The 13,401-nt window shown below is 38.1% G+C and overlaps 1 protein-coding gene across 1 annotated transcript in view; it reads right to left on the bottom strand.

Annotated features, from left to right (window-relative positions):
- Positions 1-13,401, bottom strand: part of LOC308614072 (uncharacterized protein) — a gene marked incomplete at its 3' end in the record, with an annotated part of 185,838 nt that overhangs the window by 12,955 nt on the left and 159,482 nt on the right. Inside the window, exon 9 of the mRNA XM_081228281.1 lies at positions 5,294-5,386. Within this exon, the coding sequence (XP_081084407.1) occupies positions 5,294-5,386 (93 nt within the window). The remainder of the gene's footprint in view (positions 1-5,293; positions 5,387-13,401) is intronic.

Below are 13,401 nucleotides of genomic sequence, written 5' to 3'. Positions count from 1 at the left end.
AATCAGGAAGAAACAGAAAATATGAACAGACCAATCACACGCACTGAAATTGAAACTGTGATTAAAAATCTTCCATCAAACAAAAGCCCAGGACCAGATGGCTTCACAGGCGAATTCTATCAAGCATTTAGAGAAGAGCTAACACCTATCCTTCTCAAACTCTTCCAAACAATTTCAGAGGAAGGAACACTCCCAAACTCATTCTATGAGGCCACCATCACCTTGATACCAAAACCAGGCAAGGATGTCAGAAAGAAAGAAAACTACAGGCCAATATCACTGATGAACATAGATGCAAAAATCCTCAACAAAATACTAGCAAACAGAATCCAACAGCACATTAAAAGGATCATACACCATGATCAAGTGGGGTTTATTCCAGGAATGCAAGGATTCTTCAATATACACAAATCAATCAACGTGATACACCATATTAACAAATTGAAGGAGAAAAACCATATGATCATCTCAATAGATGCAGAGAAAGCTTTCGACAACATTCAACACCCATTTATGATAAAAACCCTGCAGAAAGTAGGCATAGAGGGAACTTAACTCAACATAATAAAGGCCATATATGACAAACCCACAGACAGCATCGTCCTCAATGGTGAAAAACTAAAACCATTTCCACTAAGATCAGGAATAAGACAAGGTTGCCCACTCTCACCACTCTTATTCAACATAGTTTTGGAAGGGATAGCCACAGCAATCAGAGAACAAAAGGAAATAAAAGGAATCCAAATCGGAAAAGAAGAAGTAAAGCTGTCACTGTTTGCAGATGACATGATACTATATATAGAGAATCCTAAAGATGCTACCAGAAAACTACTAGAACTAATCAATGAATTTGGTAAAGTAGCAGGATACAAAATTAATGCACAGAAATCTCTGGCATTTCTATATACTAATGATGAAAAATCTTAAAGTGAAATCAAGGAAACACTCCCATTTACCATTGCAACAAAAAGAATAAAATATCTAGGAATAAACCTACCTAAGGAGACAAAAGACCTGTATGCAGAAAATTATAAGACACTGATGAAAGAAATTAAAGATGATATAAATAGATGGAGAGATGTACCATGTTCTTGGATTGGAAGAATCAACATTGTGAAAATGACTCTACTACCCAAAGCAATCTACAGATTCAATGCAATCCCTATCAAACTACCACTGGCATTTTTCACAGAACTAGAACAAAAAATTTCACAATTTGTATGGAAACACAAAAGACCCCGAATAGCCAAAGCAATCTTGAGAACGAAAAATGGAGCTGGAGAAATCAGGTTCCCTGACTTCAGACTATACTACAAAGCTAGAGTAATCAAGACAGTATGGTACTGGCACAAAAACAGAAATACAGATCAATGGAACAGGATAGAAAGCCCAGAGAGAAACCCACGGACATATGGTCACCTTATCTTTGATAAAGGAGGCAGGAATGTACAGTGGAGAAAGGACAGTCTCTTCAATAAGTGGTGCTGGGAAAACTGGACAGGGACATGTAAAAGTATGAGATTAGATCACTCCCTAACACCATACACAAAAATAAGCTCAAAATGGATTAAAGACCTAAATGTAAGGCCAGACACTATCAAACTCTTAGAGGAAAACATAGGCAGAACACTCTATGACATAAATCACAGCAAGATCCTTTTGGACCCACCTCCTAGAGAAATTGAAATAAAGACAAAAATAAACACATGGGACCTAATGAAACTTAAAAGCTTTTGCACAGCAAAGGAAACCATAAATAAGACCAAAAGACAACCCTCAGAATGGGAGAAAATATTTGCAAATGAAGCAAGTGACAAAGGATTAATCTCCAAAATTTATAAGCAGCTCATGCAGCTCAATAACAAAAAAACAAACAACCCAATCCAAAAATGGGCAGAAGACCTAAATAGACATTTCTCCAAAGAAGATATACAGACTGCCAACAAACACATGAAAGGATGCTCAACATCTTTACTCATTAGAGAAATGCAAATCAAAAGTACAATGAGATATCACCTCACACCAGTCAGAATAAACATCATCGAAAAATCTAGAAACAATAAATGCTGGAGAGGGTGTGGAAAAAAGGGAACACTCTTACACTGCTGGTGGGAATGTGAATTGGTACGGCCACTATGGAGAACGGTATGGAGGTTCCTTAAAAAACTACAAATAGAACTACCATATGACCCAGCAATCCCACTACTGGGCATATACCCTGAGAAAACCATAATTCAAAAGAGTCATGTACCAAAATGTTCATAGCAGCCCTATTTACAATAGCCCGGAGATGGGAACAACCTAAGTGTCCATCACCAGATGAATGGATAAAGAAGATGTGGCACATATATACAATGGAATATTACTCAGCCATAAAAAGAAATGAAATTGAGCTATTTGTAATGAGGTGGATGGACCTAGAGTCTGTCATACAGAGTGAAGTAACTCAGAAAGAGAAAGACAAATACTGTATGCTGACACATATATATGGAATTTAAGGAAAAAAATGTCATGAAGAACATAGGGGTAAGAGAGGAATAAAGACAGAGACCTACTAGAGAATGGACTTGAGGATATGGGGAGGGGGAAGGGTAAGCTGTGACAAAGTGAAAGAGAGGCATGGACATATATACACTACCAAACGTAAGGTAGATAGCTAGTGGGAAGCAGCCGCATAGCACAGGGAGATCAGCTCGGTGCTTTATGACCGCCTGGAGGGGTGGGATAGGGAGGGTGGGAGGGAGACGCAAGAGGGAGGGGATATGGGAACATATGTATATGTATAACTGTTAAATTTGTTATAAAGCAGAAAAATAAAAAATAAAAATAAAAATAAATAAAAATAAGTGACTTGATTTATAATATACCAAGTAAAGTCAAAGTATGAATATGAGACACTTCCAAGAGATGTTGGAAATCTTCAGTTGGCACTATGAACAACAATCTTACAGGGGCTACCAAATACATACACAGTTGAATCCAAAATTTCAGTCAACTCTGGATGAATCAAGTGATCACACTATTTCAGGAAAGCCAACAAAAAGCATAGGTGGTGATTATTACTAGAAATGTAAACATTTCTTTTGAATAACAAAAACTGAAAAATTATCATACCTTTAATTGTGGAGATTGCATGCTGAAACATTTCTGGATATTTTCAAATGAGGCAGATTTTCTTAGGAAAAACAACTGTGAAATAATCAAATGACAAATATACACTGACTCTAGACACTATTTGGTAAACTAAAATATCATATGACAATCGGCTAATAATAACTGTTTAAGTAAATTAATGAAATGCAGAAACACTAATTAAAATACAGGTTCTTACTGATTTTGAAATCACTGAATTCACAGATGGGAGCAGAGCTTAAAATCCATCAATTAATTTTGAAAAGTGTGTAACAATGCCAGCTATCTTATTGTTTTAATTCAACATATATAACAAACACTAAAGTTTCCAGAAAGTAGCACAGGTGTGTGCAAATGTGCCATAGATATGCTGGGCCATTAATCCTCTTAGCCCTGGGGCTGCACTAGTGGGACCTGGAGTGGCTACTGTTCTTCCTACTTTTCAGTGGCCACTGAACAGTCTCCTCTAAATCATGAGCAACCTCAACCTGTTACCCCATAAGGCCACACAAATATTATTATTTGCTATGAGAACTATTATACTAAAAGAGTTGTGAAGTACTAACATACTAAATAGAGTAGAAAGTACAAAAAAAATGACATATTTCATGTATGATGGTGGAAACAAACATAAAGAAGTAACTATAATCCAAAGCAGCTGTAACAATGACTGTAAAGATAGCATGAATCAGGTATAAAGAGAGCACAGGAGAGGTGGAGGTCAATTCAGAATGGAAAGGAACCTGGATTGACCAGATTGAAGAGGTAGCATTAGGGCCGGCCTGTAAAAGGTAGTGACATTTCCATAAACTGAGAAGGGGTTGAGAACATCCCAGGCCAACGGAATAGCCTAAACAAACACAGAGAAGTGTCAAAGTTCTGGGATTTTAGTCCCCAAGGACTCTGGTGCAGGCAGAGTACAGGGTACCTGGGGGTTACATGGAAGCAGAAGCATAATGGGAGGTAAAATAGAAAATATAGTCAAGGCCAGGTTATGAGGCTTAGTTAAGCACTCTGACTTTGATAGGTGGAGTTATTCAGTTTGTTGAGATTGAGTGTTGTAATTACACCTGTGTTTTAAGAACATTGCTGGGGACAATAGGGAGGATGGATTAGAAACAGCCGTTAAAAACAGTAATATCTGACAGGTAGGTATAAGTAATGCTACTAGAGTAGTCTATGCATTCCAAACTAGAAAGTGTCATTTGTTGGTTCAATTATGTTTTTAAGTGATGGTCACTGTTCTAGGTGCTGTGGATAAAACAAGAATGATATGACCCCCATATCACTCAGACTAATGAAAAATAAAAAGATAAAACATATATGAGGACAAATATTTAATAGGCAATAGTGATATATGTTACAAACAGCAAAAGTGATCTATATTAAATAGAAATATTACTCCAAAACAAAAAGTATTACCTGACTGTTTGGGGAATACGGAAGGAGGCACAGACACATATTAAACCTAGTGTAACTGACCAGAATGGGGATTTGATTTGTCCAAGGTCAATAAGGCTCTCTACTATGTGACACTCAGCATCCCAAGTGATCACCAAGGGGAGTAAGGGCTGAATGCCTTAAGGAAAGAAAAATAAAACCCTTTCTTGTTTGTCCCTGATAAAGTTCAAGATATTTATTAAACCACTAATATAAATTTCATACCTTTCTTCTTCCCTCAATCGCTCTTTTCTCTCCAATTGTGTTTATTAATTAGTTTATTTAGATACACTGTAGGGATAATAATGTCATGGGCATGAGTCCAATCACCATTTAGAGAATTCAGTTTTACTCTGTTTCATAGCCATAAACAATTCCATCCCTGCATTTGGTCAAAAGATTCATAAACATGTTCCTTTGATCATTTAAGACCTCGGCAAGCAGTGATAAACGAGTGCAAACCCAGACATTTTAGGAATTTTAGGAAAACTCACAGCAGATATCCTGCTATTGATTAGTAAATAATATCTTCTGAGTGTCATAAAGACCACAGATTTGAAAGAGGAAACATGTCCTCTGCAAAGACACTAGTGAATTTTCTGAGGCATTTCCTAGAATGAGGAAGCATCAAGAAATTATTTCTGAAATCGCCAGAAATAATATCTGAACTGTAGTCACATAAAGCCACCAACCCATATTTTAGAATCAAAATTATACTTACCCTAGAACTTCTCCTACACTGATTTAAAGTAATGACACTTTCCTTGCTTTCAGATGTAAATTTCTCAAATAAAATTCTGCTTGCTTGCACACTCTGTGATAAAAAAAAGATAACAGTTTTAAGCTATATAGTGGAATACTTTTAAAAGCCTATGATTACCATTGCTTCATAGTATAACATTGTTACCAAAAGAGCAATATACAGGAAAGGTAGAATTCTACAAAACACCAGAGATGCATCAAAGTCTGGCTGCAGACTAAGTATTTGGCCAAAACCCACAGTTTGGCTTCGGCATTGGACTTTAGCCAAAGAGATACTTCTACATTATTTCTGACATCCCTGGTCTTAAGAGCAATTGATGGTCCTGTGACCTCATAGGTTGGCATTGAATCTCTTTAGTATATCAACGTCAGTATTATGAACAAAACATATCATTTGGAGTTACTGACAATATGCAACTATTCACTGACAAATACAAGTAAGCATTCTAAATATTAATTGGAATGAAGATTTCCTTAAATGTTTTATAATTTTAACTCGGTCAATTAAATTATATAAATATTTATTGTTGTAAGGGTGAATTACTGCAATAATTATGTTTTTTTTTTTTTTTTTTTTTTTTTGCAGTACGCAGGCCTCTCACTGTTGTGGCCCCTCCCGTTGCAGAGCACAGGCTCCGGATGCGCAGGCTCAGCGGCCATGGCTCATGGGCCTAACTGCTCCGCGGCATGTGGGATCTTCCCGGACTGGGGCACAAACCCGCGTCCCCTGCATCGGCAGGCGGACTCTCAACCACTGTGCCACCAGGGAAGCCCATGATTATTATTAAATGTGCTACTTCTCTATCTTGTAATCAGAGATTTGGATATATAGAAACAACTACAAGACCTAAGGTTCATAGCCCGGTGGATACACAATGAATAAAATCCTTCTTCTGCTTTGTTTGTTGAAATTTTTAGGTCTCAACTAACATTTCAAAAATTTTAAATATTTATTCAATAGAAAAGCAACTTTTAAAAGTATCACGTAGGGACTTCCCTGGCAGTCCAGGTGTTAAGACTCGGCGCTCCCAATGCAGGGGGCCTGGGTTCGATCCCTGGTGGGAGAACTAAGATCCCACACACTGCAACTAAGCCCGTGTGCTGCAACTAGAGAAGCCCGCGCGCCACAGAGCCTGCATGCCTAGACAAAGACCCAACGCAGCCAAAAAATAAATGAATAAATAAATTTTTAAAAAGAGTATCACGCAGTTATCACTGAGAATGGAACAGATATGCAGAAGGCTATGGGTAATTTAAGAATCACCAGCATTGAATTTTTGTTCATCCTCTCTGTTGTATTTATGGAAAGTAGTTATAGCACAATGTAAGGTAAGAGAATTACTGAACATGACAGAAAGATACCTGGTCACTTTCATCATTATTCTTCAAAGACAAACTATGTGACACACAACAGATTTTGGAACTATTTTACCATATGCTTGCACAAAAATATTCAAATATGATGGAATAGCAGCTATTACATACTTAAAACAATGCTTTTAACAGTAACAAGGACAAAAATTTTAACACTGCACTTTATAGATATCAGAACAGTAGAGCCTACTAACGATCAATGATTGCTTTTTAAAAAGAGAATGTGGAAGGAGACCTTCAAGATGGCGAAGAAGTAAGACGTGGAGATCACCTTCCTCCCCACAAATACATCAGAAATACATCTACATGTGGAACAACTACTACAGAACACCTACTAAACGCTGGCAGAAGACCTCAGACTTCCCAAAACCTGGGTGGCTGACAGGATCTTGGTGCTCCAGCCGGGTGTCAGGCCTGTGCCTCTGAGGTGGGAGAGCTGAGTTCAGGACATTGCTCCACCACAGACCTCCTGGCTCCATATAATAACAAATGGCAAAAGCTCTCCCAGAGATCTCCAGCTCCACTCAGCTGTCTCCAGCACTGTAGCACCAGCAAGATAACACTGCTGGACCCCCTAGGCCAAACAACTAGCAAGACAGGAACACAACCCCACTCACTAGCATAAAGGTTGTCTATAATCATAGTAAGGTCAGAGAAACCCCAAAACACACCACTGGATGCAGTCCTGCCCACCAGAAAGACAAGCTCCAGCCTCATCCACCAGAACACAGGCACCAGTCCCCTCCACCAGGAAGCATACAAAACCCACTTACCAACCTTAGCCACTAGGGGCAGACACCAAAAGCAACAGGAAGTGAAACTGCAACCTGCAAAAAGGAGACCCCAAACACAGTGGATTAAGCAAAATGAGAAAACAGAGAAACACACAGCAGATGAAGGAGCAAGATAAAAACCCACCAGACCAAACAAAAGAAGAGGAAATAGGCAGTCTACCTGAAAAAGAATTCAGAGTAATGATAGTAAAGATATCCAAAATCTTTGAACCAGAATGGAGAATATACAAGAAATGTTTAACAAGGACCTAGAAGAACTAAAGTGCAAACGATGATGAACAACAAAACACTTGAAATTAAAAATTCTCTAGAAGGAATCAATAGCAGAATAACTGAGGCAGAAGAATGGATAAGTGACATAAAGATAAAATACTGGAAATAACTACTGCAGAGCAAAATAAAGAAAAAAGAATGAAAAGAATTGAGGACAATCTCAGAAACATCTGGGACAACATTTAAATGCACCAACATTCGAATTACAAGAGTTCCAGAAGAAGAAGACAAAAAGAAAGGGACGGAGAAAATATTTAAAGAGATTATAGTTGAAAACTACCTTAAAAGGGAAAGGAAATAGTCAATCAAGTTTAGGAAGTGCAGAGAGTCCCATAGAGGATAAATCCAAGGAGAAATACGCCAAGACACATATTAATCAAACTATCAAAAATTAAATGCAAAGAAAAAATATTAAAAGCAGCAAAGGAAAAACAACAAATAACATACAAGAGAATCCCCATAAGGTTAACAGCTGATCTTTCAGCAGAAACTCTGCAAGCCAGAAGGGAGTGGTGGGACATATTTAAAGTGGTGAAGGGGAAAAACCTACAACCAAGATTACTCTACCCAGCAAGGATCTCATTCAGATTCGATGGAGAAATTAAAAGCTTTACAGACAAGCAAAAGCTAAGAGAATTCAGCACCACCACACCAGCTTTACAACAAATGCTAAAGGAACTTCTCTAGGCAGGAAACACAAGAGAAGGGAAGGACCTACAATAACAAACCCAAAACAATTAAGAAAATGGTAACAGGAACATACATATTGATAACTACCTTAAATGTAAATGGACTAAATGTTCCAACCAAAAGACACAGGCTGGCTGAATGGATACAAAAACAAGACCTGTATATATGCTGTCTACAAGAGACCCACTTCAGACCTATGGACACATACAGACTGAAAGTCAGGGGATGGAAAAAGATATTCCATGCAAATGGACATCAAAAGAAAGCTGGAGTAGCAATTCTCATTTCAGACAAAATAAACTTTAAAATAAAGACTATCACAAAAGACAAGCACACTACATAATGATCAAGGGATCAATCCAAAAAGAAGATATAATGATTGTAAATATTTATGCACCCAACATAACAGCACCTCAATACATAAGGCAACTGCTAACAGCCATAAAGGGGGAAATCGACAGTAACACAATCATAGTAGGGGACTTTAACACTCCACTTTCACCAATGCACAGATCATCCAAAATGAAAATATATAAGGAAACACAAGCTTTAAATGGTTCATTAAACAAGATGGACTTAATTGATATTTATAAGACATTCCACCCAAAAACAACAGAATACACTTTCTTCCCAAGTGCTCATGGAACATTTTCCAGGATAGATCATACCTTGGGTCACAAATCAAGCCTTGGTAAATTTAAGAAAATTGAAATCATGTCAAGTGTCTTTTCCGACCACAACTCTGTGAGACTAGATAACAATTACAGGAAAAGAATCTGTAAAAAATACAAACACATGGAACTAAACAATACACTACTGAATAACCAAGAGATCACTGAAGAAATCAATGAGGAAATCAAAAAATACCTAGAAAAAAAATGACAATGAAAACACAATGACCCAAAACCTATGGGGTGCAGCAAAAGCAGTTCTAAGAGGGAAGCTTATAGCGATACAATCCTACCTTAACAAACAGGAAACATCTCAAATAAACAACCTATTCTTACACCTAAAGCAATTACAGAAAGAAGAACAAAAAAACCCCAAAGTTAGCAGAAGGAAAAAAATCATAAAGATCAGATCAGAAATAAAGGAAAAAGAAATGAAGGAAACAATAGACAAGATCAATGAAACTAAAAGTTTCTTCTTTGAGAAGATAAACATAATTGATTAACCATTAGCCAGACTCATCAAGAAAAAAAGGAAGAAGACTCAAATCAATAGAATTATAAATGAAAAAGAAGTAACAACTGACACTGCAGAAATACAAAGGATCATGAGAGATTACTACAAGCAACTCTATGCCAATAAAATGGACAACGTGGAAGAAATGGACAAATTCTAGGAAAGCACAACCTTCCAGGACTGAACCAGGAAGAAATAGAAAATATAAACAGACAAATCACAAGCACTGAAATTGAAACTGTGATTAGAAATCTTCCAACAAACAAAAGCCCAGGACCAGATGGCTTCACAGGCAAATTCTATCAGACATTTAGAGAAGAGCTAACACCTATCCTTCTCAAACTCTTCCAAAATATAACAGAGGGAGGAACACTCCCAAAACTCATTCCATGAGACCGCTATCACCCTGATACCAAAACCAGACAAAAAGGTCACAAAGAAGGAAAACTAAAGGCCAATATCAATGATGAACATACATGCAAAAATCCTCAACAAAATACTAGCACACAGTATCCAGCAGCACATTAAAAGGATCATACACCATGATCACTGGGGTTTACCCCAGGAATGCAAGGATTCTTCAATATATGCAAATCAATCAATGCGATACACCATATTAACAAACTGAAGGATAAAAACCACATGATAATCTCAACAGATACAGAAAAAGCTTTCAACAAAATTCAACACCCATTTATGATAAAAATCTGCCCAAAAGTAGTCATAGAGGGAACTTACCTCAACATAATAAAGGCCATATATGACAAATCCAGAGCCAACACTGTTCTCAATGGTGAAAAACTGAAACCAAAAACTGAAACCATTTCCTCTAACATCAGGAAAAAGACAAGGTTGTCCACTCTCACCACTATTATGCAACATAGTTTTGTAAGTTTTAGCCACAGCAATCAGAGAGGAAAAAGAAATAAAAGGAATCCAAATCTGAAAAGAAGCAGTAAAACTGTCACTGTTTGCAGATGACAGGTTACTCTTCATGGAGAATCCTAAAGATGCTGCCAGAAAACTACTAGAGCTAATCAATGAATTTGGTGAAGTAGCAGGATACAAAATTAATGCACAGAAATCTCTTGCAGTCCTATACACTAATGATGAAAAATTTGAAAGAGAAATTAAGGAAACACTCCCATTTACGATTGCAACAAAAAGAATAAAATACCTAGGAATAAACCTACCTAAGGAGACAAAAGACCTGTATTCAGAAAACTATAAGACACTGATGAGGGCTTCCCTGGTGGCGCAGTGGTTGAGAGTCCGCCTGCCGATGCAGGGGATACGGGTTCGTGCCCCAGTCCGGGAGGATCCCATATGCCGCGGAGCAGCTGGGCCCGTGAGCCATGGCTGCTGAGCCTGCGCATCCGGAGCCTGTGCTCCGCAATGGGAGAGGCCACAACAGTGAGAGGCCCACGTACCGCAAAAAAAAAAAAAAAAAAAAAAAAGACACTGATGAAAGAAATTAAAGATGATACAAACAGATGGTGAGATATACCATGTTCTTGGATTGGAAGAATCAACATTGTGAAAATGACTCTACTACCCAAAGCAATCTACAGATTCAATGCAATCCCTATCAGACTACCAATGGCATTTTTCACAGAACTAGAACAAAAAATTTCACAATTTGTATGGAAACACAAGAGACCCGAATAGCCAAAGCAAACTTGAGAAAGGAAAAAGGCACTGGAGGAATCAGCCTCCCTGACTTCAGACTATACTACAAAGCTACAGTAATCAAGACAGTATGGTACTGGCACAAAAACAGAAATATAGATCAATGGAACAGGATAGAAAGCCCAGAGATAAACCCACACACATATGGTCACCTTATTTTTGATAAAGGAGGCAAGAATATACAATGGAGAAAAGACAGCCTCTCCAATAAGCAGTGCTGGGAAAACTGGACAGCTACATGTAAAGGAATGAAATTAGAACACTCCCTAACACCATACACAAAAGTAAACTCAAAATGGATTAAAGACTTAAAAGTAATGCCAGACACTATCAAACTCTTAGAGGAAAACATAGACAGAACACTCTATGACAATTATAATTCACAGCAAGATCCTTTTTGACCCACCTCCGAGAGAAATGGAAATAAAAACAAAAGTAAACAAATGGGTCCTAATGAAACTTAAAAGCTTTTGCACAGCAAAGGAAAACATAAACAAGATGAAAGGACAACCCTCAGAATGGGAGAAAATAGTTGCAAACGAAGGAACTTACAAAGGATTAATCTCCAAAATTTTCAAGCAGCTCATGCAGTTCAATATCAAAAAACAAGCAACCAAACTCAAAAAAGGCAGAAGACCTAAATAGACATTTCTCCAAAGAAGATATACAGATTGCCAACAAACACAGAAAAGGATGCTCAACATTACTAATCATTAGAGAAATGCAACTCAAATCTACAATGAAGTATCACCTCACACCAGTCAGAATAGCCATCATAAAAAAATCAACAAATAGAGCTTCCCTGGTGGCGCAGTGGTTGAGAGTCCGCCTGCCGATGCAGGGGATGTGGGTTCGTGCCCTGGTCCAGGAGGATCCCACATGCTGTGGAGCAGCTGGGCCCGTGAGCCATGGCCGCTGAGCCTGCGCATCCGGAGCCTGTGCTCCGCAACGGGAGAGGCCAGAGCAGTGAGAGGACCGTGTACCACAAAAAAAAAAAAAAAAAAAAAAAAAATCAACAAATAATAAATGCTGGTGAGGGTGTGGAGAAAAGGGAACCCTCTTGCACTGTTCGTGGGAATGTAAATTGATACAGCCACTATGGAGAAGAGAATGGAGTTTCCTTATAAAACTAAAAATAGAACTACCATATGACACAGCAATCCCACTACTGGGCATATACCCTGAGAAAACCATAATTCAAAAAGAGTCGTGTACCACAATGTTCATTGCAGCACTATTTACAATAGCGAGGACATGGAAGCAACCAAAGGGTCCATTGACAGATGAACTGATAAAGAAGATGTGGCACATATATACAATGGAATATTACTCAGCCATATAAAGAAACGAAATTGAGTTATTTGTAGTGAGGTGGGTGGACCTTGAGTCTTTCATACAGAGTGAAGTTAAGTCAGAAAGAGAAAAACAAATACCGTATGCTAACACATATATATGGAATCTAAAAAAAAATGGTTCTGAAGAACCTAGGGGCAGGACAGGAATAATGATGGAGACGTAGAGAATGGACTTGAGGACACGGGGGAGGGGGAAGGGTATGCTGGGATGAGGTGAGAGAGTGGCATATACTTATATATATTACCAAATGTAAAATAGATAGTTAGTGGGAAGCAGCCACATGGCACAGGGAGATCAGCTCAGTGCTCTGTGACCACCTGGAGGGGTGGGATAGGGAGGGTGGGAGGGAGATGTAACAGGGAGGAGATATGGGGATATATGCATATGTATAGCTGATTCACTTTGTTATAAAGCAGAAAGTAACACATCATTTTAAAGCAATTATACTCCAATAAAGATGTTAAGAAAAAAAAAAAGGAGAGAATGTGGTTCATATCTAGGAACCTGTCAGGATATGGCCCAGGGCAATTACAGCATTGCTTACCTGACACATGATGTAAAAATTCTCCTCCTCTACTACAGGAATGTTGCTAAAATTAGTATGCATGTAATAAAAGCTGGGATGCAGATGGAAAGTGAAACAGTTTTGCTACCTTAAAAGTCAGTTATGACTTCTGCTTCTAATTATGGCATGCTAGGTACTTCT

The sequence above is a fragment of the Mesoplodon bidens genome, assembly GCF_964165515.1.
Source record: "Mesoplodon bidens genome assembly, chromosome: 3".
Classification (NCBI taxonomy): Eukaryota; Metazoa; Chordata; class Mammalia; order Artiodactyla; family Ziphiidae; genus Mesoplodon; species Mesoplodon bidens.
Note: the sequence above shows the minus strand (reverse complement) of the source record. Positions and strands in the feature narration are given on the sequence as shown.